This window comes from Lathyrus oleraceus, chromosome 1 (genome assembly GCF_024323335.1).
Source record: "Lathyrus oleraceus cultivar Zhongwan6 chromosome 1, CAAS_Psat_ZW6_1.0, whole genome shotgun sequence".
Classification (NCBI taxonomy): Eukaryota; Viridiplantae; Streptophyta; class Magnoliopsida; order Fabales; family Fabaceae; genus Lathyrus; species Lathyrus oleraceus.
This window is the reverse complement of record NC_066579.1, coordinates 295,467,576-295,492,223: the sequence shown is the minus strand read 5'-3', so window position 1 is coordinate 295,492,223 and position 24,648 is coordinate 295,467,576. Positions and strand designations below refer to the sequence as shown.

The window sequence follows — 24,648 nt, the reverse complement described above, 5'->3', positions numbered from 1 at the left end:
TGGTGTTGGATACAGTGTTAGATACTGAACACCTCCTACTCCTAGTCTATGTTTGGATATTATAAAATGAACGGAGCGGAATGAATTTTCCATTCTATCGTTTGAAAATTTTAGGATGGAACAAGGTAAATTCTTCATTTCACTCAAATCGGGAGGAAGAAATTTGGTGGTAAGTGATGGAATTGACTGAAATCTATACCACTCTATTCAATTTTAAATGACCCAAATAATGGAATACCACTCCATTCCATCCCGTACTATTCCACTCTATCCGATTCCATCAATCCAAACAAAGCTCTAAAGTGCAGGGTTTTCAAAAACGATCCGCGACCGCGAAGACGGTCGTGACAAAACGGTTTTGGCAGATGCAGATACCGTTATCACCATTTTCTATATTAAAGAACAAATTGAGGTTAATTCACACCGCGGCGAACGCAATCAGTGCCGCGACACCTGTACCGACCGAAATCAGAAAAACAGTTACCCGACTGCAACCGAATTTTAAAACCCTGCTAAAGTATAGCACTACATAGAACATAAACAAAAATACTTATAAAGGGAAGTCAATTTCCTAATTTTATTTTCCAATCATTCTTCACTCTCTACCAACCTCAACCTTAAAAAAAGACTAAACTATTTCTATGTTTAAAGGGGTAAAGTGCAGAAATCAATACTCATGAACCATACCCCAATTTTGAAGCCTTCTATTCTTCAACAACTTCCACTTAGATGAAGGAGCTGCATAAATCTAACAACAACAAAAAAAAATCATATTTTTACAAAGAAAACATAGTTAACTAAAGAACCAATAGGTTGAAAAATATTCATACATTATTGAAAAGAAGGGTTTGATCAGCATCAGTGATGAAGTCAGGAATATAAAATACATTTGGCAAAGACCCAATTTTGAAATTATCTAATCTCTGCTGTTTTGCTTCAATATTATCCATTACACTGCAAAATCAAGGGTTTCAAATGTGATAAGAAGGAAATAAGAATGGTTATGAAAGTTGATTGTTTTTTATGAGATGGTAAATAGGAGTGTAGAAGTTGGAAGATTATTACGGCTTATGTAGAAGTTGTAGAGCGAAGTTTTTCAGGTAGCGGCGGAGCGAGAGAGAATGACGGCAGTTGCGGTGGTGAGAGTTCCGTAGGACGATGGCTGAACCGAACACAGGGGAGAGGCTGCAGCTTAACAAAAATTTAATAAATATGTGTAAAAAAGAAACAAAACTATTACTTGTTTTTCTTACCGAATCCATTAAGATAGAGTCTATTTCTTTATTTTAAAAATGTGATTTTTATAATTTTGTTTTAAAAATTTTTAATGAAATTTTTTAAATAAAAAATTAGTTTTAATGTTTTTTGCAATGAATATTTTTAATACACTTTTATAAATAGTCCATCCATTAAAAGAAACTGACCCTAAATAGTCCATCTATAAAAGAAATTGACCCTAAATAATCCATCCATTATAAATATTGTTATTAATAGATTAAATTTAGGATTTCATTCAAATACATTGACAGCTGTGAACTAATCATAGCTGTTGGATGTTGAAATAAGTTTAACTTTTATTTTAAAATTTTATAAAGTAATGCAAATGAATGATGGTGATGAATCGACTGTGGAAAATATTTTACACTGACAGTGTATAGTAATTAATCTCTTAAATTAATCCATCCATTTACTGATCCAACCAATTTAAAAATTCATTGGATTGTTTACTATTTCTTTAAAATTTAATGATAATTTTTAAAATTAATTATAATAAAAAATTCTGTAAAAATTAAAACAACAGTTCTCTCTCTCTCTCTATATATATATATATATATATATATATATATATATATATAATTGTAATTATAATTATTATTTTATGAAAATTTTAAATAAAAATTGTAATATAATTTATAAAATAAATTTTTTAAAAATGAAAAACTAATTTTGTTTTATGGGTGGATATCCCTCCAATAGAATTATGTTAATGGATAGAATTGAATAGTGTTTTAAATTGAATTTTTAAAAGAAATTTTAGTGGATCATTCATTGATATATTGTTGGATTGTTTTAATCTATTCATTAACGATTCAATTTATATTTATCTAATTCATAATTTATTAACAATTCAATTTATATTCATCTAATTCATAATTCATTAACAATTCAATTTATATTCATCTAATTCATATATTTTATCATCTTTATTTTTGATGGTTAGTCTAGACTATAATTGGTCCCTATTAAAAAAAAACTATTCTAATCATTTTATTTTGATGATTGAATTTTCTGATCCACTATCTCATTTTACTTATGAGGCATTTTCATTAAAACATCTCTAACGGGTGAACTATGAGAAATTAAATAAGATCAACTAAGTTACTTTTTGTGGGATAAAATCACCACCAGTAGAATTTAAAGAATTTTTAGTTGATTTAGTTTATTTTTAGTTTAATGGTTGCTCATAAATAATTCAAACTTGATCCCACATATTTATATAAATTTATTTGTAATTAATTTTAATTTTAAAATAGTATTCATTTAACTATTTTTATTAAAATGTATAAAAATATTAATTATTAAAGTTGGATAAGTATTATATTAGTAAATTTTTTTTAATATTATAAAATTAAAATCATACATAAGTACAAAATAAAAACAATATAAAATTACATTTTAATTAAAATATAAAAATTAAGACGGCAAGTTATTTCGTTATTTTAAAGATATTTAATGTGCCAATTGAGTTAGTTTACGTTGGTTCCGTCTGGATAGCACAACAAGTTGTAACTACTGCCACCTAGATGAACCTTAATGCTAGTGAACTCTATTCATATCATCTATTCATAATATTTTAAAAAATATTTAATATTTTAATTATAAAATAATTTAGTTTTGTTACCCCCATCTTACAAGAGTACAAGAGTGCTGTGAATGAATTTAGAACGAAACAGTGTCTCAAAACAATTCAATGGCACACAAACTCCTCTTCAAACCAACATTCATTCTCACTCTCACAAAACAATTCACAACAAAATCTCACAACTATTCACACCACCACTTTCTTCATCATCATCATCACCATTATCCATTTTTCCACTCCAAAATATCCTCTTCCTTTCTCAACCTCAACACTCACCCAATCTCACTTCGCTCCACAACCACCACCGCCACCGCCGCTGCCGCCATCCCCAATTACGGCGGTTACCTAGACCTAACAGACGATGACCTAATGCGCCAGTGCGAAATGGGCACATTCAAAAGCTCTGGTCCCGGGGGTCAACACCGTAACAAACGCGAATCTGCTGTTCGACTCAAACATTTACCCACTGGAATCATCGCTCAGGTTCTATATCCCTTTTTTAACTTTTTTTTTTCAATTTTCAAAATTTCATTTTTTTATTTAAATTCTAATATTATGGGTTTGTTAATTACAATTTGTAATGTTTTTAGGCTTCTGAAGATCGCTCTCAGCATATGAACCGCGCTTCTGCTCTCAAACGCCTTCGCTCTCTTATAGCTCTCAAAGGTTTTTCCTTTTTCTCTATTTTTTTTCCCTCTCCTCTTGTTTCTTTACAATTGCCACATCACAATATACAATTTTGACATCAAATTCGATGACAGATTAGATTGTTTACACAGTTTAAATATGTAGTTAAAACAGTTCAATTGATGGTTAATGAATATAACAAAGTATAATGGTTAATGTAGGAGAGACGGGGACGTGGTGTTGGGTGTGTGGCAAGATTAGACATGATATGTTTAGAAATGAAAATATTAGATGTTGGGATAGTAACTATAGTAGAAAAAGTGGTGGAAAACAGACTTAGTAATTTGAGCATGTAAAGAGAAAACATGTAGATTATGTGGTAAGGAGAGTAGATCAAAGAGGAGTCAAACAACTAGAGGTAGAGGAAGACCTAGAAAAACTATAAGAGAAGTTATTAAGAAAGATATCGAGATTAACGATTTGGATAGAAGCATGGTTCTAGAGAGAATATTATGGCGGGAGTGGATCCATGTAGCCGACCTCAATTAGTGAGATAAGACTTGGTTGTTGTTGTATGGTTAATGAATGTAAGAAACTGGCCTAGCTCATTAACTATAATCTGAACACGATTAAGTACAATGTTCAAGTATTCATATTTATAGTTATATCTATTATTCCTCCAATTTATTATGCTCTAGTAGTTTTAGTTAGTTGTGTTTAGTTGATGGTTAATGATTTGAAAAACCTCGTTATTTTCGTTAACCATCTAATTTATCGTTGAAAATTTGATGTTAAGTTTTTGGGGGAAAAAACACAACTCTTTTAAAAATCTGACCCAAGATTGAACGATCGTGACCTTTAGAGTATGACTCAATTGGTTGAACCAGATCACTAATAAATAATAGTAAGTAAATAAAAAATTAAAAATAAAACCTGTTTAATAAACAGTAGTTAGTGTTAACAATGGCAGATGATAAACCATAGCGGGAAGCCAAAAAAACTGTCATTTTAAGCTGCTGTATCCACCCTAAAATGCCATGGCACTTCCATCCTTCGTAAATTGGCCATGTTGTCAAAAGTTCCATCACATCAATTAGCCACAGCGAATATTTGACAACACTGACTGCAGTTCAACCCGGCTTCACCATATTACAACTCAAATGGGTGTTTTAATTGGTTCAATCCGATTCCGCCCAGTTTGACTAGGTTACGGTTGAAATGGGATTGAACCGACAAACTGGTTAGTTTTTGAAACATTGGTTTATTGATTGGGAACCAAATTTTATGTATCCTTCTTGTTCCTCTAATTTAAAAAGTAAAAGTTAAGAAAATTACAAACGATAATGGTGCTGTTAAAGAGAGAAAAATATCTTTCTATTTAGTGATTGATCGTTTTTACTTTTTTTAGTGGAGGGGTAGAAGTTAGTACTGACAAAGGGAGCTGGGAATTTTAGGGACTCTGATTTGTTGCTATTAGAAAATGGTGCAGTCACTCAACTGTGTTTGGAAATCATCATTTAACGGTGAGTTCACACATTCAGCAGGAAATCACCCCTTGGATAGGTGAACGACGGTACGGCTAGAGGTAGGGTACATGTTTCCAAACATGCTACTAGTCTTGTAGATGCAGATTAGTTGGATGAAAATTGAATGACTCATATTGACTTCAGCAAATTGGATTCAAAACTAACCACAAACTTGTGATATTATGATTTCATTAATGGCTCTGATTTTCTGACAGTAATAACTGTTTTGTAATTTTTTTATGTTTTGATAAAACTGTATTAGTTTTTTACTGCAGTATATCCATGTCATAATTTTAGTGCCTGTTATTAACCAATTATTATTGCATAAAACTGGTGCACCCAAGTTGAGTACTCTAGTCAGTTATCGATTAACTATTGCTATTACGTTGTGTCAATCTCTATTGGCCATTGTTTGCAATGAGTTTCTGCATGGATTTTTCGTAGTTTGAACTAAGTATTTATTTACTGATCAGTCCTGTATCAATCAGATAACTGAGATATGCGATGAAAGGGGTTATTCTCCCTCCCTGAATCATGTACTGAATGACATGCTGGAACCGAAGCGGAGATTGATATCGCTATAGATACATTTAGCGGTTCAATTGGTTTAGTCGACCTAATTGGCGGTTGAACCGAATACTAAAACAAGATAACTAGACTGGATATATGGGTGATTCACACTTCACAGTCTGACCGCTTGAGGGGTTGTTCTGGTCTGTGGTTTCAAAACCGCTATACGTGTTTAGTCATGAAGCACTAATACAAACACCAAACACGGCACTCACATGTGTCGGACACTAGAAAAGTCTTCACTGTGAAACATCAATGCTACATATGTCCATACTTACATTGAAATAAATAGTTCATTTACTTATAGTAAACAATGCTTTGTCTGATAGAGCTTGTTATTTTCTCGAGCTAGTCAGGAAAACAGTGGATCTTGATGCTTATGCACCACCTCGAGAGCTTCTTCAGATACTCCCTCCCAAGTCATTAATTAGAGGGGCAGAGATTGGTTCACAAATTGGACCCAATAACCCAAAATTTGCAATGGTATGCTCAATTGTCTCAACCCCTTGCTTTTTTATTTATTTCTTCTTTATGCTCGAATAAAAATCTATTAAAATTCTAAACCTAATTGCAACTTAACTATATATACTTATGGTCCTTCAACAGGGAATGCAAGCTCTTCTGGATCTCATTTTTGCAGTTGACGGATCCGTCTCAGATGCTGCAAAATATCTCGGGTATTTGATATATGCTTTAAGGATTTTTAATAATATTTAATTCTGTTCTGTTTCAGTTTTTTATTATTATTATTCATTTATTTGGGTTTGGTTGATCATGTGAAGGCTCATCTGTTACTATGGCATTCGGGATTTGTAATTTATGATTTTAGGGGGCTACTAATGGGATGAAAATGTATCTTTTACCCGATACCAATATTATCCAAATGAATAGTTGTTTTTACTTGCTATTGAATGTATTCTTTTAAAATTTTGATTGTTAATTATATTGCAGGTTATCTACTGGAGCAGTGTCTCGGTTAATCCTTTCTGATGATTCACTTAGAAAGGAAGTAAATGATCTGCGGGCATCAAAGGTGTAATTGAAAAACCTAATTCTATCTCATCACTTCTTGTTTAATAAACTAATTAATAACTTCAAAATTTAAGAACTTTACAGACTGTACTTGTTTTTAACTTATTGTGTTTTAAGAATACTAAACCAATATGTACATACTAAAATGATTTTCTAATAGTGTGATTAGAAGAAATATGCAATTTTGAACCTTTTGATTTGTCAATTTATCCATTGAATTTGAATTTTGTTATGCTTACCTTTGTGTGACTTCTGAACCTATACTGTGATTTTGTGAACTTATCTGGTCTGGTCTTGTAAAATGTTCTTAAGTCGGATAGAGTTCAGTATTGGAAACCACTCATACTTGTTATGATTATTGCGTGCTCAAGTTACTTGTAACTAACCTCATTCACCGAATACAACTAAAAATGTACCTTGTTGTAAAGGACTTCTCTTGCGTTTATTGTTAGTAAAGCAATTGTCTACAACCAATATTGCTGCTGATTTCATCACAACTTTCTGTTTTCCATACCCATAGTGAAGAAGACTCGGGTTCGATGGAAGATTATAATTTTCATATTCGATGCATGCTAGTTGTTATGTTTCATTCTGGAACCCTGTACCTAAGGAATGCTGAGAAATGTTGTTGAATTTGGAAATGCAAGGCAATCCATGTTTCGATTCTTAACCAAAAAGAATTAAAATATCTTGTGAAATTTGCTTTTGCTTATTCTATTATGTTTATAGTTATGCTACATTTGAATTCGATATAATACATGTTTTCCATTACAGTAAAGAAGAAAATACCAGAATCCTTCTATTCTATAATACATTCTTTTATAAAGTACTGTTACATTTTGTTCTTATCTTCATGAGAAAGATCTGCTTTTCTTTTATCTAACAAACAATAACTTAAAGTCTTCTTTTTGGAACGCGAACAGGGTATGAAGCCTCTCAAGTAGAAGCCTAAAAACCTAACCCAATTGACGAAATTGAGAGTGAACAATATAGAAGCTGATGAGACCAAAAAATGTTGAATTTTCAGATTGTGGAGAGAAGAACTCAACACATTCTCCAGAACACAACCACTAGAGTTGGATTTGTTTTTGAAGGTTTGTGCTTAAGGAATATCAAAGATATTAACCTAAAATAAAAGCCACATTTTTTAGATTTTTGCTGTTCAAGATAGCTATGTGTAAATATTTTATTTCTCTGCCTCTTTATACCCTATATATACAGTGTTTATTTTAATTTGTTTCTATAGAACATAAAGTTGGCAAATTGTAATTAAAGATGCAGATATTAGTAGATTTTATAGAAATAAATATTATATGTATCAGTTTCTTGACAGGATAATGGTGTGTGCACCACCTATCAAAGTGATTCACTTTAGAATTTTTGCTTTGAACATTTTTGTTCATGAGTATAACATTTATGTATCTATTGGTTTTCTCTATCAGGACTTTGTCAGCTCTGAAGTTGATGGTAGAGATGCTGTTTTAGCTCCATACCATAGCATCAAATTGGAAATTGACACAAGGAATTCTATATACCAACCATGGATATTCTCAGCCTCCAACAGCATTCACACCCTATCTGATTGGATGGTTTTATGTTACAAAGTTTAAATGGGATGGTTAAATTTGTATTTAAATTTAACTAAATTTAAATGTCATTGGTGATTAAAAAAATGAATAGTCAAATTAAAGAAGCACACGAACTTAAGAGCACTTGATAAGATGAATGAGATGCTAAGAAATCTCTTTTAGCTTAACAAAGAAGTTCTGAGTTCGAATCTAGACTTAGACACATTGGATAGTTCAAAAAAATTGTCGATGGGGACTACTGAAGTTAGGATAGATAAAAAAAATCGCAGCCGAACTGAACTACTGAAATTAGGATAGTTCAAAAAAGTCGCTGAATCACCAAATTAAATCGAACCGAAGTTAAAATAATTGCACTATTATGTTGGGTTAGTGGACATAATATGTTGGTTGCACAAACAGAACCCAACTAAATAGTAAATAAACAAATTGAAATTGAAAAAAAATGTTAAAAACAAGTTTTAAGTTCTTTATTAAAAAAGTTCAAAAAAGAGTATAACAGATTTAACAATTTGGTTAAAAAAACAATCTTTTAATAATTTGACCGGTTTGAAATTCTGAACCAATATATCAAATAATAAATAATAATTTTAGTTCATTTTGATTCTGAATAAATTGAAACGGTTCGGATTAATTTAAGTAATTTTTTATAGTAGTTCAATAGTATTAAATTTAGCTATGAAAACGAGATATTTAAATTATTTTAAGTAATTAATCTTTGTAATTTTTAATTATGTGCATGTGATATTCATTTATAAAAAATAATAAAAATATGTATTGTTGATAAGTTAAAATAATTTATTTCACATAACTTTTTTCGAATAACCTTAGCATTTAAAGTTAACTAAATAAACCGATAAAATTTAACTCAAAAAACCGATAAAATTTGAATAGCCTTAGCAACAAAATTAGAATTGAAAAACTTTGATGTAATAGCTATCCAGTATCTATATTGTTTAGATAGATATAACGTTAATTTCTGAAAAAATAAATAAATTAGATATGACCTTAGCTTTCAAGGTCTTCAGACTAAGGGCAAGTTTCTCTTAATTTTAAAAAAATAATTTTTTTATATATTTTTAAAAATGAGTTTTATTAAAATGTTTTTAAAAAATATTACAGATTTTTTTAAAATTTATTTTTTATAAATTAAAATACAAATTTTGACATTCTATAAGATAAATATAATTATTGAAGATCAAAACATAATTAAAAGCACAATTTTTCAAAATGTTATTGTCTTAAAAATAACTTTTATAAAAAATTATTTGAAGTGGTTTCAAAATTAAATGTTTTTTAAAATTTTGATATCCAAAAAAGATATCGATAAAATGATAAAATACTTAAAATAAGATTTTAAGAATGATTATTCAAACCAAATTTTTATTTGAAACTTTCATGAATTTTTTTTTTTGTAAAAACTAAAATATTTTCACTATAAAAATCATTTATAAAAGAAGTCAAAACAAACGGATCCTAAGAAGGATTAAAGAACATCTATTTTTCTTATTATTTTTTTAATTTTATTTTGCTACAAAATGAGAGCTTAAACTTTCAGATTTTTGACTTGGATAATTTGTTTTCTATATGTGGCATTGATTTAGAGAATTTCGTAAAGTATTTTAGATCTTTCTATTGCACCACATGAATTTTCATAAATGTCTTCCGTTTTCAGAGATGTATCTCTAAATCACTCAAATAAGGTCATTCTGAGAGGTGTCCTATATGTTGGATAATTTTTATTTTGGAGATGCATCTCAGGAACACTTTAAAAAATATCTTAATTATTTAACAATTCAGCAGATATTCCGAAGATATCTCCGAAATTATGGGCGACATTTTGAAATTTACATCACCTTTGCATGTCAGATATTTCCCGAGACACATCTCTGAAAATATTTGATAAAAGAACCAGTTGCATGATCACATAACCATTGTTGACATAGTTGGTTTTCAATCAAACCCTTCACCCTAAAAATCTTTCATTCTCAATCTATTTTTTCATTCCAAATCTCCATCCTTTTGGTTCATCATATCATAAAGAGTAAAAGAAGATAGAATTTCAAGTAACAATTCTTCTTTTCCCTCTGCATTGCTCACATTAATTTTTCATTTTTACTGAAAAAATTACGCCGTTTCCGGAAATGTATGTCCAGAACGTATATGAACTTGTCTGGAGATGCATTTCCGGAATTTGTTTGTGTTCATTTTTGAAGTCATTATGCAGCAGTAGTAGCGCTTATGTTCTGTTATGGTTTTAATTGTTTTCATTAGATATGGTGAACCCCGATGTTTTCTCAAAATAAGTTGTTTCTTCGAATGCCCAAGATGTGGTTGTTTCTTCGAATGTTCAAGGTATTGTTGTGAAGGCGGTAGATGTTGGCAACAACTTTAAAAACAAGCAAGAGTTTAAATATCGTAATCAAATGGTTCAATGGATTCGTATGGAGGCCTTTGAACTTGAATTTGGTGTGGTTATCGGAAAGTTCGATAATGATTCAGATAGAAGATGCGCCTTTGTGAAAATGATTTGCAAATGATGTGGGAAATATGAAACTCCTCTCCCAAATTTTAAAAGAGACGACACCGATACAAGAAATTGTGATTGTCCGTTTAAGGTTCGTGGTTACATGTTGACAAACAAAAATTGAAGATTTAATGTGATATGTGGTTTGCATAACCATGATTGTGTTTAAAATTAACCGGTAATCTTAGTGTTTGTCGGCTCAAGCCGAAAGTGAAGGAATATGTTGCTGACATGACCTTGAATTTTGTTCAACCAAATAATATACTTGAGACATTGAAACGAAAACGATCAGAAAATATATCAAATATCAAACAAGTGTATAATACTCGGTACCACAAAGTGTGGATGATTAATTGTGAAAATATATGGTCTTCCATGTGCTTGTTTTATTGTTAAAAAGGTGAAACTTGGTAACCCAATAAGAATGAACGAGGTTTGCACTCATTGGAAGAGACTTAAGTTTGATGATGATGGATGCATGGATGACTGTAAGTTGAATATCTCTATTTTGACCGAATGAGAAGTAATACAAGAGATATTTTTAAAGTCGATGACAACATGAAACTCCACATCAAAGAACATTTGAGGAAGATTGCCTATCTGGTAACTACCGATATGAAACCGTCCTTTTAACCCGTAAAAAAAAAGGCTCTCTAAAGAAAATGAAGCCTACACCGAATGACAATTCGACTACTCGAAGGATTGTGAAGCTCGAGTACCGTTCACCGTCGATTGACATCAGAGGGAAAATTGAGTTCAGCAAATTTGAGCTCAAGACGTAAGCGGGTGTTAGGGCTATGTGGAATACGTATTTCCGTTTCAAAATAAAAATTTCGTTTGAGTTGGAAGCGATGCTATAAAGATCGGTCGAAGATATTCTGAAGATGTGCAAGCGTCCACCAGGATATTGAAATATAATATTGTAGTTTATGTTGAAATCATCATTGTAATGCTTATTTTATGTTATGAATGTCAATTTTATTTTGAAAAATTATTTTTCTATTGATTTTGATACTGATGTGTCTCTTCGGAGATGTAACTACAAAATCATTCCGAAGATACATCTTCGAAATAAAATAAACAAAAAAAAGATACAATTCAAAATACTTTATTAAATATATACGGATGTACATCCGAAGATAAATCTCTAAAAATATGTCAATGACCTTATTTGCTAGAATTCTTTGAGATAGAAGATTTTCCTATACTCTATCGGATCATTTTAACTTCTACCGACCCCTCTTCTAAGATTAAAATATACATTAATCTCCTCTAAATTTAGATATGTCGACAAATTATTTTAATAACAATTTTAATAACAGACAAAAATTTAGATATATAACAATATATTTTAATAACCGAAAAAAAAAGTCATAAGTAAATATCTATACATATAGTTTATTTCTGTCACTAAAAAATAGTGTGTTGGATGCTGTTTTAATAAACTTCAAAAGATGATCTTAGTGGACAATTTAAAAATAAAGGAGGTGAGTGTTGTTTAAATAAATATGCAATATATTAATTATTCAATAAACTTTAAAAATGATTTTTTATTTATTTTATTACACTTTTATTTATATTAAAAAATAAAAAATAAAATATTTTAAATTTTATTAATTTATAAATATTAATAATTTGTTCGTGTTACATACCAATTGTCAATTAGTTCGGTTGTGATTAATGTTTGATAGGGTAGAGGGAATTACAGTTTGTTCATCCGCAACTGCGATTGAAAGGAGACTGAAACTATTTTGAGATGAGAACTAACTTCCGAATCTCGTGGTGAAAAAATTAAATAAATATAATTTAATGCTAAATTGAAACTTATACTAACAATTAAATCATTTAATTTATTATTGATAAAGAATTGGCTCATTCAACTATTGTCAAAACTAAAGAATATATAATTTTTCTTTTGTTGCAAATGCCCTTTAAATTCGTGAGATTATCCTAACCATAATAAGTCCTCATGATTGAATTCATATAAATTTTATTATTATTATTTTTATGAAAAAGTGAAACTAAGTATATAAGATTGTTATTGGTAGAAGAATAGAATGTTCAAACAAAACCTTTCTCCTTTGGATCTCTATGCTAGTGGGAGGGGCTTTACTAACTCTTGTACAAAAAAGCAATAAGAAAAAGTTGCATGATTATATTGGTGAACTTGTGGATGAGATGAAATATTTCACAAAGTCAAATTATTTTGTATGTTGCAAATGGCAATGAAGTTAGATGCGACAGAATCATATTCTTGGAGAATAAGATTCATTTTTCACCTTCCACCATCCTTCACTTTTTTTTTAATCGTTGACTCTTATAAAATGACATTAATTAATTTATAGTAAAGTCTTATATATGCACTATATAATAGTCCCATCCAAAGACTTCCTTCTAAGCCAAACTTTATTATTCCATACTTCTTGTTATGATTTGGATAGCAATCAATTCAATCTTTAACAAATGGAAACCGTGATAATTTACAATCCTTGATTTGGTTAGCTATAAGTCAAGCCTTTAAATACTTTTACCAATGAGTTTACTTGGTAATTATCTATAAATTTTTTGGATTCAGATTCCACATTGTATTATTGATTTTGTCCATATGATATCAAATTAATAAGGGCCGTTTTGAAACTATGTTCTAATTTTAAATATTTGTCTTTTAATTAAAAAAAATACAATAATTTTAATAAACATTCATATGTGTGCTCGTCATTGTCTTGATCAACATTAGAGGATGTAAATAATGACATTTTTGAGATTGTAGATTTTTTTCTCCTTATGAATCTGCTTAACCCAACTCTCAATTCATCAACCGACATGTCTACTGTCTTAGACACGCGTATATGAATATTATGGTGTAGTAGATAAGAAACATCATTTAAGGTATCATTCATTTCACCAAGAGGTAGAGGCGATGTCTCAGCATGCAAACTCTTAGTAAAAAAAGTCATGGTTATCAAACATTTTAAGTGTAAATGTACCATATTATATTGTAAACTTTGCAAGCCACTGAGTCGAACGACTTCACATTCTTTATGATTCAAAATCTCAAAGTATTTTTTTTGAACACATGTAATAAGAGCGTCTCAAACCCATGACCCAACTCTTTTTTGTCTCCAAACCTATCACATCTAACACACTAACACTTTCATAACCATTATCATCTGAGACAACTACAATATAAACATAATCATCCTTACCCCTCCCCTTAGGACAAATCTTCTTGAAGTTCCTAGTTTTATGACAAATATTATTTTTTTTTACTTTGACTTATCAAAATCCTTGAATTTAAACTCCTGTATACTTTCACTTGTAAGTTCGGAATGCGTCTAAAAGGGGGGTGGATTAGGATCAATTAAAAATTCTGGTTTTAGAGACAATTTTGTTCTTATTTTTTTGGTTTGGTGATGAGTTTAGAAAGCGATAAAGTGCAGAAAAATAAAGAACACAAGGATGTATCCTAGTTCCCTTCACAATCCGAAGGTACGTCTACTCCCCTTACCACATGTAAGAGATTTTATTATTGTTAGATCTTCCTACGCAAGACTCTAACCAAGTTATCAAGAACAATCCTCTTGAAAACTATCACCACACGAAAAGAAAATAATCCTCTTTTTTCTTGCACACACACTTGTTTCCAACAATCTTGGAAAAAATAAGCAATACAAGACAAACAATCTTATTTTCAACAATTCTGAAAAATAAGATATGGATTACAACAATAGTTTTTGAGTGTAAAGTTTGTAGTATAATTATCACACTAAGTGATATATCAATGTATTTGATCGTCTCTTTTAATGACAATAATTCACAAACACAAAGGTGTTAGATTGCTCAAGTATTTTCTGGTTTGAATGATGTGAAAATATGCAAAAAATATCTTGAATAAAAGTTGACAACAAGAAATGTGAATTCTAAAAATTCTAAGAGTTTTGATTGGAAGATGTGATTTTTGAATTTGAAAAATCATGTATTTATATGTGCATAACACCTCTAATGAATCATGGTAAATGTCTGAAAAATATCATGAACAATTGTCAAGTTGAAATGAAATGATTCCATGAAGTGGTGCATGAAGAGGTGTTAGTAAAGCTACTGATATTTCAAAAACGCACAGAGGTAAATTGATTTACATAGTGGGTAAATTGATTCCCCTGTGACAACGTTTAGAAATATTTCATAAACTTACAGTAGGAAATCGATTTACCCAGTTGAAAAATTAATTTTTTGCGTTTGAAAATGTATAGGCTTCAGTGGTAAATCAATTTCATTAAAGGTAAATCGATTTACTTAGTTAAAAACATGAAAAATAAAAGCCTAAGACATTTTCCAGGCACAAGGAAAGGTTATGCAATGATTGTTTGATACTTGAGCATCTAAGACTTTAGTGAAGATAACTATTCTCATTATACCTTCTTGGAATGAAATAGCTTAAATTCTTGAATCATGACGCTTTATCTTTGAGTAATATCTTTGTCTTCTTGTCACTTGGAGCTTTGTTTTCATCAAAATACATTCATCATAGAGAAACTTAACTTCACATTCTCTCCCTTTTTGATGATGACAAACAATCACCTTTGGTGCGTTGCAATTTCCGGGAAAAAAAATTCTCCCCATAAGGTGTATAACTCACCCTTAATTTGCGAAGCTCATAATCATATTGACTTGATCATCTTGAAGGAGTATTTGTATCATTTGTACATTAGGAAATTCACAAGCATACAAGCATAATTCATAACACCTTTCTCCCCCTTTGACATTATTAAAAAGAAGAGAAAGATGGGTGGCAGATAATATAATGACAAATATAAAAGAGAACATGCATCATAACTTCGTCGGATTTCTCGACAAACTTACCAAGGCTGTCTTTGTCATTGTTGAGGACAAAACACTTGCATCCAAGAATGTGAAAGTGAGCAATATTTGGTTTTCTTCCTTTGAAGAGTTCATATGGAGTCTTTTTCAAGATAAGTCTAATGATGACTCGATTTCCAACATATCATGTCGTACTAACCGCATCCGCCCAAAAGTACTTTGGTAGATTTGCGTCACTGAGCATTGTTCTTGCAACTTCTACTAGAAATCGATTCTTCCTTTCTACTATCCATTTTGTTATGGAGTCCTTGGTGCTGAAATATTATGAGATATACCATGTTCTTCTCAAAATTCTTCAAAAGATGCATTTTGGAATTCTCCACCATGATCACTTCTTATAGATACAATCTTTAATGACTTTTCATTTTGAACTTGCTTCGCATACTTTCTAAGTGCTTCAAAGGCATCACTTTTCTGCACAAGAAACAAAGTCCAAGAATATCTAGAAAAATCATCAACAATAACTAAGGCATATACATTATCTCTGAAGCTTCTTGTTCTTGATGGACCAAATAAGTCCATATGCAACAATTGAAGTGGTCTTGTTATTGACACCATATTCTTTGACTTGAAAGTTGATTTGGTTTGTTTTCCCTTTTGACAAACATCACACAATTTATCTTTGACAAACTTTATCTTTGGTAAACCAATGACAAGATCACGTTTGACTATTTATTTAAATGTTCCATATGAATATGGCAGTCCTTTTATGCCAAATCCATGAGTCATTGTTGTTTACCATGAGACATTTTACTTTCAAAGACAAATCATATAAATCTATCATTAAAATATTATTGATTCTTTTACCTTTGAGTTGTACCTCATTGGTGACTTCATCTTCAATCAAGCATTCATCTTTTGTGAACTTGATCCTGAAGCCTTTGTCGCCAAGTTGGCTTATGCTTAGAAGATTATGCTTTAGTCCTTCAAGATAAAGTACATCTTTAATGGATGTGAAAGGTGGTGCTCCAACTTTGCCTTTTCCAATAATATTTCCTTTATTGCTGTCTCCATAGGTGACATATCCCTTGACTTTAAGCACTAGATTTGAAAATTTGCTTATATCTTCCGTCATATGCTTTGAACAACCACTCTCGAGATACCATAGATTTGAAGTGGTCTTCAAGCATACCTACAAAATAAATTAGGTTTTGTTAGGTACCCAATGTGCCTTGGGTCCTTCATAATTAGTACATTTCTTAACCTACACATAATGCCAACTTGCCACACTAAAGTTTCTAACATATCAAGCATTAGATGTATGGCCACTTATACCATAATAAAAGCATGTACGAAAAAATTACTTCTATATCTAGGAACATATGATTTCTTTTTAGAAAATCTCTTCTTGGGATGTTAATGAACTTTTTGTGCTTTATTCACTTTTTCCTTATTGGATTGGTCCCTTTCCTTAACAAAGATGGTTTTCTTAGTACTTAGTTTGTTGAACTTAGAATAACTAAAACCACTTTTATCATTTGAATACCTTTGTTTGCTAAGAACATTTTCCAATCCAATTTGTCCTTTTTCATATCTTTCAAGAACTCTTTTTAATTGAACAATTTGAAAAGTATGTGAGTCACAATTTTTGCATGTAAGATTCTGTTTTTCAACTTAAAAGTTCTTTTCCATGGTGTCAATATTTTATTCAAGAGATAAGATTTATTTCTTTTGTGTTGACACCCTTTTATACAAAATCTTACATTCATTAAGAAGTTCATCAATAGCACATTGAGTATCATTATAAGAATATGTTTCATTACTAACCTCTTCTTCTTCATCATTGGAATGGTGTGAAGCCATAAATGGAAGATTAACACATTCTTCGCTTTCGGAATCATAAGATGAACTCACTTTATTATCTTTCCATGCAATGTAGGCTGTTTTAGATTTTGAATCCTTTCTTTTGTTGAAACTACTTTTCTTTTAGAGTTTTGGACAATCCGTCTTTATATGTCCTTGTTTTCCACATTCGTAGCAAGTGATGTTTTGAGTAGACGTAGATGCTTCCTTCTTGTTAAAATATTTCTTCTTTCTTGCAAAGTTAGAATTTTAATTAGTACCAAAATATTTACCTAACCTTTTTACAAGAAGCATGAAGTTCTCGTCTTCCTCCGGATTGTCTTCTTTTTCAACTTCTTTGGAATCAACTTTTAAGGCAATGCTTTTGGATTTCTTTTCTAGATTCTCATGCTTTTCAAGTATACCAAATTCCGTCTCATATTCTTGGAGTTTCCCAAACAATGTTGCGGACGTCATCGTTGATAGATTTTTCTTTTTGGATATCGCCGTCACTTTCGATTGCCATTCCCTTGTTAAAGATCTGAGTACTTTAAGATTAAGTTCATCATTAGTTAAATTCTTACCGAGCGTTTTCAAGTGAGTCGTCAAATGCACAAATCTTTTCTGCAAGTTGGGAATTGATTCTCCGGGTTGCATTCAGAATAACTCGTATTCTTGACTTAAGGTATTCAATCTTGATCTTTTAACTTCTGTGGTTCCTTCATGTGTTTCGACCAAAGTATCTCATATTTCTTTTACCGTTATACATGTTGAAATGCGAAAGAACTCATCCATGCCAAGAGCATCTTGAAGAAGATTTATTGCTTTCTTGTCATAAAGAACCTTTTTCTCATCATCTTCATTCCATGGTTCTTATGGCTTAGGAGTGCCAATGCCATTAACAATCGTAGTAGGAATGAAATGACCTTCTAGGATAACTTTCCAAACATATTTTCCTTGAGACTCTAGATGCGCCTTCATACGTATTTTCCAAAAATCGAAATATTCTCCACAAAACAGTGGGGGCTTGTTATTGCTGACATCGTCTCTAAAATCAGGATTTGAGTTTGCAGAAGCCATTTGGATCTTTTAGGAGCAGGTTACCTATAACCTGCTCTGATACCAATTGTAAGTTCGGAGTGCACCTAAGAGGAGGGGGGGGGGGGGGTGAATTAGGACCAATTAAAAATTATGGTTTTAGAGATAAGTTTGTTCTTATTTTTCTAGTTTAGTGATGAGTTTAGAAAGCGATAAAGTGCAGAAAAATAAAGAACACAAGGATGTATCCTAGTTCCCTTCACAATTCGAAGGTACGTCTAGTCCCTTTACCACATGTAAGAGATTTTATTATTGTTAGATTTTCCTACACAAGATTCTAACCAAGTTATCAAGAACAATCCTCTTGAAAACTATCACCACAAGAAAAGAAAACAATCCTCTCTTTTCTTGCACACACACTTGTTTCCAACAATCCTGGGAAAAACAAGCAATACAAAACAAGCAATCTTATTTTCAACAATTCTAAAAAATAAGATATGGATTACAACAATAGTTTTTGAGTATAAAGTTTGTAGTATAATTATCACACTAAGTGATATATCAATGTACTTGATCTTCTCTTCCAATGATAATAATCCACAAACACAAAGGTGTTAGATTGCTCAAGTATTTTCTGGTTTGAATGATGTGAAAATATGCAGAAAATATCTTGAATAAACGTTGACGAACTGAAATGTGAATTCTAAATTCTAAGAGTTTTGATTGGAAGAGGTGATTTTTGAATTTGAAAAATCATGTATTTATATGTTCATAACACCTCTAATGAATCATGGTAAATGTCTGAAAAATATCATGAACAATTATCAAGTTGAAATGAAATGATTCTATGAAGTGGTGCATGAAGAGGTGTTAGTAAAGCTACTGATTTTTCAAAAACGCACAGAGGTAAATTGTTTTACATAGTGGGTAAATCGATTTCCCTGTGGCAACATTTAAAAATATTTCATAAATTTACAGTAGGAAATCGATTTATCCAATTGAAAAATTAATTCTTTGCATTTGAAAATGTATAGGCTTCAATGGTAAATCGATTTCATTAAAGGTAAATCGATTTACTTATTTAAAAACATGAAAAATATAAGCCTAAGACATTTTCCATGCACAAGGAAACGTTATGCAATGATTTTTTAAATACTTGAGCATCTATGACTTTAGTGAAGGTAAATATTCTCATTATACCTTCTTGAAATACAATAGCTTAAATTCTTGAATCATGATGTTTTATCTTTGAGTAACATATTTGACTTCTTGTCACTTGGAGTTTTGTCTTCATCAAAATACATTCATCATAGAGAAACTTGACTTCACATCACTCATTCAACTTGAAACTATTAAGCCTTCATCACTATCGTCAATTTTCAAACTTTTCATTTTTGATAGCTCCTTGGACTATACATCAGTATCTTCATCCAAGGTGATATATATTCCTTATCATAAAGAAGGGCATCCTTGACGTTCTCAAATGAGACGGGCAATGAGCTTAACAAAAGTAAAACCTTGTAATAATCATCAATCTTTACCTTAATAATTTTTAAGTCCCCAATGTTCTTATGAAATTTTATTAATCGCTCTACAATGGATTTGTTTTCTTCCATTTAGAATGAGTAGATGTGTTGTATGAGACACAATAAGTGAGTCAAAGACCTGGTCATATTCAATAAGTTAAGTTTGACCTACATCTCAATCACAATCTTCTCCCTGGAGACTTACCTTAGAACTTTATCTTCGATAGATAAGATAGTGATACTCCTAACCTTATTCAATATCCCAGTCTTTTCTATTTGTGTTAGTGTGCAATAATCAATGCTTCTATACATCTTTGTTGATTTTAGATTGCTTGCATCTTCATTCTTCACAATTCAAGATCGTTGTCTTCAAAAAACTTCTCAATGTTCCATTTAGAATCCATGACGCTCATTTGTAAACTTAAACCCTTTGTCTTACGATGAGCTCCACTTGTTATAAAATATAATAATATGATCAACCATACCAAAAACGTGACTCGTGGAACAAAAATTAATTTATAGCAACAAATGTGAAGCAAATCCACACGATAAAGAATAAAATTTGAGAACACACCTAATTTTTTATTCAATTTGATCAAACTAATATACTTTAGAGGTGATAACAACTTTCTGATTCACTATATTTCAAGAGTTTTTACAAGAGATTACAAAAAAAATAGTATTCCAACTTCATAAAAGAAACTCTTATCTAGTCAACTGTTTTTGAATCTTTCTAACTCTCAACATATGAATCACATAAGTCCCATTGCTAAGAAGTGTTTCTTAATTTGGTTAGATATCTTCAAAAATATGCTAATTCTTAGAATAATGATTCCTAAAAATTTTCTCTTTAAATTTTTCTCACTAAGATTACACCACCTCTTTGACTCGTACTAACAAAAGTGATTGAGAATCACATTTATAGATATTTAAACCCCTAGAGATCCAATCGGACCCGAAACAATCCAGCAAATTCAACCCACTTGCATATGCGGCCCAAAACCCAAACCTCGCCATGCCGCCAACCCGACCTACAAACCGCCACCACCACCGCTCTTACCGATGTCCCTCGAATTTGATTCCACGGTCATTCCTCTGTGTTTTTTTTTTTGAAAATGCTCAAGCCAAACTAAAATTCTCTATATCACATGAAATTTTGAAATATACTTCTATAAAACAGTAATATAATAATAACTTTTCCTTCCACACAAAGAATGCAACTCTAGTTCCAATTCAAACCATCACCATCAACCTCCATCATAACCTAACTTCTTTAAATTAGTGATCTACAATAACATGAAAAAAAATCCTTAATATATTGTCCCAATTTGAATAGGAGGGGATATACTATTAAATATGCAAGCATATGCTCACTTCAACATATTGTTTCAAATAATCGCTACATGATTTTTACTATTTCCCCAAAATTCTTCAAATTCATACTAGTGAGTATAGTCACATTTCCATCAACTTTGCAAATGATCAAGATGCCATATGTTCTCATGTTACTATGGACGACAAAGACAAAGAAGGTATACCCATTATTTAGGGTCTGCTTACCCATTAATAGAAAGTTCCAATTAACTCAATGATATCTACTTTTAGTGAAAGAGGTTTGCACAAGCATCTTTGTTGAGAATGAATCCTCTAATACTAAACTTCTTTTTTTTTAAAATTTATTTTAATATTATATAATATAATCATGTGGTTAGGAAAAGAACGATTAGGAAAGTAAATTTGACATATGTTGTCATTAATCTTTCATTTCTAGTCACTTCAAAAGGAACAAAGAAAATGATAGGCTTTTTGATTATACCCCATTGACTTTGCACATGTATTATTGCCTTTTCATATACCATAAGCACTTATTAACTATTTTAGTCACATAATAGAATTTGCATATGGTTCGTACACAGCTAATCAATTAGTCACAAATATATAAAAAAACAACAATTTAAAAATTATTTTGCATGATGTATTTTCTTTTCTACATTAACAATTATTTTGAGTTTGTTTTGATGACAGTTTGAGATCTAAAAATGCACCCTATTCAATGCCTCGTATCAAATTTTGCTATGTGAAAAATAAGTTATATGGCACATCGGCTAATGGACAACGAGATTGATTTTCGGATTAGTCGATTCAAATACTGTATACTTAATTGTTAAAAGAAATAATTTTTTTAAACTCTATATCCAATCTTAGAACCAATTCATTAGTTGAGGGAGATTAATCTTACATTCACTTTCACTTGTGGGTCCAGTTTAGAGTAATAGAATTTTGTATAGACTAATCAAGCATACAAATTATTAAGCATCTAATAAAACTTAAATCTGACTTTTGAGAGGAACACACTCTCAAATCTCGAAGACTTCATTATCATAAATCGATCTTCTGGATTTAAAAATAAAAACAATTCTATAATACCAAATAAGATTCTTTGTTTAAAATATGAAAGATTTGATTCTTGTTATTAGTTGTACTATGCTTCAACTTTTTTTTATTAAGGCCTTTCTTTTTCTCACTCTTCTCCCCACACACCTTTATATGTGCACACTCCTACAATTTCTCAATTCTACACATCAAATTCTTCCACTAATTAGTCTCCTAGCATAGTTGAATTTCTTCTCATTTTCCTCCGAAAGAAAAAGAATAATGGTCATAATAGATATACAAACAAAACTTCGTGTAGCTCTAGGCACAATGAAAGATCAAGCTTCAATTGGCAAAGCCATGATGTATAACCATCAACAACATGATGGCTTTTCCAACATAGAAATTGCAATTCTTCGTGCAACAAGTCATGGCAATAACACAATTGATGACAAATACATGCATGAAATCCTTTTCCATGTATCAAACTCAAAAGGGTCAATCCCTTTTCTCGCCGAGAGAATTTCGCGCCGTCTATGCAAAACCAAAGACAATCTTGTTGCGCTCAAGACTCTCGTTTTGATTCATCGACTTCTTAGAGGCGGAAACCGAACATTCGAACAAGAATTATGCAAAGCTCATGTTTCTGGTCATTTGCAAATCACCATAATAAGGTATTGTTGTGTTACAAAGAACTTTTATGACCCTTTGGTTTGTTTTTTACACAAGTATGGATCTTATCTTGAAGAAAGAATGAGTTGGCTCATAAACCAAGGTGGAAAACTTGAACCTATTATGTCTAAAGGGTTAGAATTTAGAAGATATGGTGAGAAATCTTTTGATATGGCTTTTAGAATATTGCCTAAATGTCAAATTCTTATTGATAAGGTTTTGGAATTTTCACCATGTGATATTTTGAGGTCAAATCATCATCATCATCATCATAGTCATGCTCATGTTGCTATGAGCAATGTTTTGAGAGAAAGTTTTCAAGTTTACATGACATTTTCTGAAGGCATTGAAGCTCTAGTTAACATGTTCTTTGACTTAGAATCATCAGCCAAAACCTTAGCTTGTGAAATACTCAAGAAAGGCTCTATTCAAACCCAAAAGCTTCATGATTTGTATCAAACTTGTAAAAAATTGGTTGAAAACAAGAATTTGGAATACCCTTTTGTTCAAATTATAAGTATGAATCATATAATGGCATTAGATAAATTTAGTTGTCAACAAAATCAAGTTCAAGCTTCAAATGTCTCTATTTCAAGCCTTTTCAATAGTTCAAAGGAGATAGAGTTGGAAGTAACTTCAAAAGAAAGAAAGAAAGATGAAGAGAAAGTTGATTTAAATTTTTCAACATCAACTTTGTTTTCATGGACACTAGAGACCAAAATAAGCAAAGTTTGGGTGGTGTTTGAAGATGAAGTTCCTAATGAATCCTCAAAGGTATGAGCTGCTGAATCAACTAAGTTTTTATGAGTTTTTAGTACAATTTTGGTAGATTTTTTTGTTTGGTTTTTCACCAAACCATTCCCAAGGGAATGAACCTTGGTATTTTGAGTTTATTGGAATATAAATAAAATTTGATTAAGTATTGTTTATGTTAGTATTTGATCTTAATTGAAGTTTATTAAACATTTGAACATACTATTTAATTGTAGTTTTGATAGATTAAATAATATTGTTAATCAATTTCCCTGCTTTTCAACATATATTAATGGAGATATATGGAGCGACTATAGTTTTTTTTAATGTGTAAAAGGTAATGAACATGAGAAAAATATATATCTAAAAGATCACATAAATAGAATAAGGTTATTTTTTTTAAATATCATTTTCATATTTCAAGGACCTTTTAAATAAATAGTGCCACATCAATGTTTGTGGGAAAAAACGGGGTCAGGTAAATTTGTTTTTGTGATAGGGGAATGTTATTTTTGTATTTAATATAATTTTCTTTCATTTAAGAGGTTATTGAATGACTCATTGGATCATTTTTTAAAAACGTTTTACGAAATTGTCAAAAATTGTGGAAACAAATTATTTATCTAAAATAAAACAACTCATATATTCTATTTCGTATCTTATTATCGGTAAAAAAAAACGTTTTAGAATTACAATATCAAAATACGATACGTTGAACACTTGAAATAGTTTCTCAAACAAACAAAGATAGTTTCTCAAACAAACAAAGATTTTTTTTCTAGAAATTGAATAATCTACGTAAAGATTTATCTAAAGACAATTTTTATAAGTAGAAAAAAAATATAAATACAACAACAAAATTCTCAAAAAGATAAACGAGTAGAAAACGAAG

General features: G+C 30.7%; 3 protein-coding genes across 4 annotated transcripts in view; 2 read left to right on the top strand and 1 right to left on the bottom strand.

Moving 5' to 3' along the window:
* Window positions 1–1,238, bottom strand: part of LOC127103880 (uncharacterized) — a 21,895-nt gene extending 20,657 nt beyond the window's left edge. Inside the window, exons 1-3 of the mRNA XM_051041122.1 lie at window positions 1,066–1,238; window positions 831–954; window positions 688–748 (exon numbers count right to left, since the gene is read on the bottom strand). Of these exons, the coding sequence (XP_050897079.1) occupies window positions 688–748; window positions 831–950 (181 nt within the window). The 5' untranslated portion in view covers window positions 951–954; window positions 1,066–1,238. The remainder of the gene's footprint in view (window positions 1–687; window positions 749–830; window positions 955–1,065) is intronic.
* Window positions 1,239–2,915: 1,677 nt separating this feature from the next.
* LOC127131248 (uncharacterized) lies at window positions 2,916–8,323 on the top strand. Of its 2 annotated transcripts, XR_007806506.1 has the most exons (7): window positions 2,916–3,346; window positions 3,454–3,529; window positions 5,939–6,069; window positions 6,193–6,263; window positions 6,538–6,619; window positions 7,542–7,712; window positions 8,061–8,323. XR_007806506.1 is itself a non-coding variant. In XM_051060181.1 (6 exons), exons 1-6 carry the CDS (start codon window positions 2,972–2,974, stop codon window positions 7,560–7,562), a joined length of 756 nt encoding a protein of 251 aa, XP_050916138.1. In that variant the 5' UTR covers window positions 2,916–2,971; the 3' UTR covers window positions 7,563–8,008. The 2 variants fall into 2 exon arrangements, 1 of the variants encoding a protein (XP_050916138.1); XM_051060181.1 differs by lacking the exon at window positions 8,061–8,323 and having other exon boundaries at window positions 7,542–8,008.
* A 14,144-nt stretch (window positions 8,324–22,467) lies between these two features.
* On the top strand, window positions 22,468–23,914 carry LOC127115680 (putative clathrin assembly protein At1g33340). The gene has a single exon (XM_051047158.1). It carries the CDS (start codon window positions 22,614–22,616, stop codon window positions 23,781–23,783), a length of 1,170 nt encoding a protein of 389 aa, XP_050903115.1. The 5' UTR covers window positions 22,468–22,613; the 3' UTR covers window positions 23,784–23,914.
* Window positions 23,915–24,648: the final 734 nt, after the last annotated feature.